At 43.1% G+C, this 1,881-nt stretch overlaps 1 protein-coding gene across 1 annotated transcript in view; it reads left to right on the plus strand.

Moving 5' to 3' along the window:
• ARHGAP36 (Rho GTPase activating protein 36) overlaps positions 1–1,881 on the plus strand; it is a 7,674-nt gene that overhangs the window by 3,038 nt on the left and 2,755 nt on the right. Inside the window, 5 exon segments of the mRNA XM_027767241.1 lie at positions 1–95; positions 781–929; positions 1,111–1,287; positions 1,520–1,617; positions 1,761–1,867. The exon segment at positions 1–95 is cut by the window's left edge and continues 44 nt beyond it. Of these exon segments, the coding sequence (XP_027623042.1) occupies positions 1–95; positions 781–929; positions 1,111–1,287; positions 1,520–1,617; positions 1,761–1,867 (626 nt within the window).

The raw sequence follows: 1,881 nt of genomic DNA on the forward strand, positions 1-1,881 counted from the left end.
GAATGATGTGGCTGCACTCCTCAAGGAGGTTTTCCATGATATGAAGGACTCTTTGCTGCCAGATGATCTGTACATGTCCTTCCTCCTGACAGCAAGTGAGTCTTCTGCCCACCCTTGTCGGACACAGAAAGAAAACATTACAGGAGTTCGAGGGTCTACGGACAAAGCTCAGGCTGCAGGACCCCATGAAACTAAGGCGAAATGTACATCAGAAGATGACGCAAAAAAGCCTCTCCAAATGCACACAATTATTATTTGTCAAATAAAAATAAAATTTTGGGGGCTGGTGGGTGGTGTGGTGGTTAAGGCACTGGACTCCCACATGACTGTAGTTTAAATCCAAATGTGATTCGAGTCTTGGACCTGGCAGCTTGCTTTCTCACTTTCCTTCTCTCTTTCTCTGTCTCTCTGTGGTCAACCTCAGATAAAATAAAATAAAATCTTTAATAAAAAGAAAACCATTCCAGGTTCTTTTCATTGTATTTCTTAATATTTCACCATAAAACTGTTGTTTGGAGATATTCCTAGAGCTTTTTTGAAGTTCTGTGTGCCCTCTCAGGGCAAAGAACTCAAGTTCCATAGAGGAAGTCCAATTCTGATGGAAATACTTCTTGCTCTCAGGGCTCCTAAGCTCAGATACTTTGGAAATGAGCAAAGACAAGTTGCCTGGGTGCTTTCTCCATAGCTGTCAGTAATTTTCAAGTACAATCTCATCATTTGTGGTATAGGGATGCTGCCAAAGCTAGTCTCCTCAGCCAGTCCCTATTTTCCTACCTCCAGCTCTGAAGCCCCAGGATCAACTTTCTGCCCTACAGTTGCTGGTTTATCTGCTGCCATCCTGCCACAGTGACACCCTGGAGCGTCTGCTGAAGGCCCTGCATAAAATCACTGAGAACTGCGAGGACTCTATTGGCATTGATGGACAGCTGGTAAAAAAGATTTGTGAAAGGGTAGCAAGAATTGTAGAAGGGGATATGTGCTGGAATATCTGAGTACAGGGCAGGGGAAAGCTGGGAGGGGAGAGAGAAACCAGGATAAAAAGAGACATATTTATTTGTATAACTTCCACTACTACCTCAACATTGATCACTTTTTGCTTCCTTTATGTAGGTTCCAGGTAATCGCATGACTTCCACCAATTTGGCCTTGGTGTTTGGATCTGCTCTTCTGAAGAAGGGAAGATTTGGCAAGAGGGAGTCCAGGAAAACAAGTCTGGGGATCGATCACTATGTTGCTTCTGTCAATGTGGTTCGTGCCATGATTGATAACTGGGATATCCTCTTCCAGGTAGGTTGAAGTTTTGAATGCACTTATTTCATACATGCCTTTGCTACTCACAAGACAGGGTAGAGCAGTATTCTTGAGGGTAGCCAAAGTAGGCACCCATAAACTCTCCCAGTGTAGAATTCCTCCTGTGTTTGCTGGTCATTGTACCTTTAGTCCCGGGTACCTGGTAGAGATGAGTATACGTGACGAAGTGCTGTATAGGAAAGGGTGACATTGCTGATTTTATCCACAGGTGCCTCCACATATTCAGAGGCAGGTTGCTAAGCGTGTGTGGAAATCCAGTCCTGAAGCCCTTGATTTTATCAGACGCAGGAACTTGAGGAAGATCCAGTGAGTATTTTATTTCATTATCAATTTTTTTTGTTTGTGTTTAACCTGAAGCATATTTTCTAATGAAGACTTCAAACTCCAAATCATCTTTATGTTAATCATGAAGTACATAAACTGATTTTTCCTAATTCTTTCCCATTAAGGAGTGCACACATAAAGATGGAAGAGGATGCTTTACTTTCTGATCCAGTGGAAACCTCTGCTGAAGTCCGGGCTGCTGTTCTTGCTCAAAGCAAGCCCTTTGGTGAAGGTCAGTTTCCTGCT

This window comes from Tupaia chinensis, unplaced genomic scaffold (assembly GCF_000334495.1).
Source record: "Tupaia chinensis unplaced genomic scaffold, TupChi_1.0 Scaffold144058_2, whole genome shotgun sequence".
Classification (NCBI taxonomy): Eukaryota; Metazoa; Chordata; class Mammalia; order Scandentia; family Tupaiidae; genus Tupaia; species Tupaia belangeri.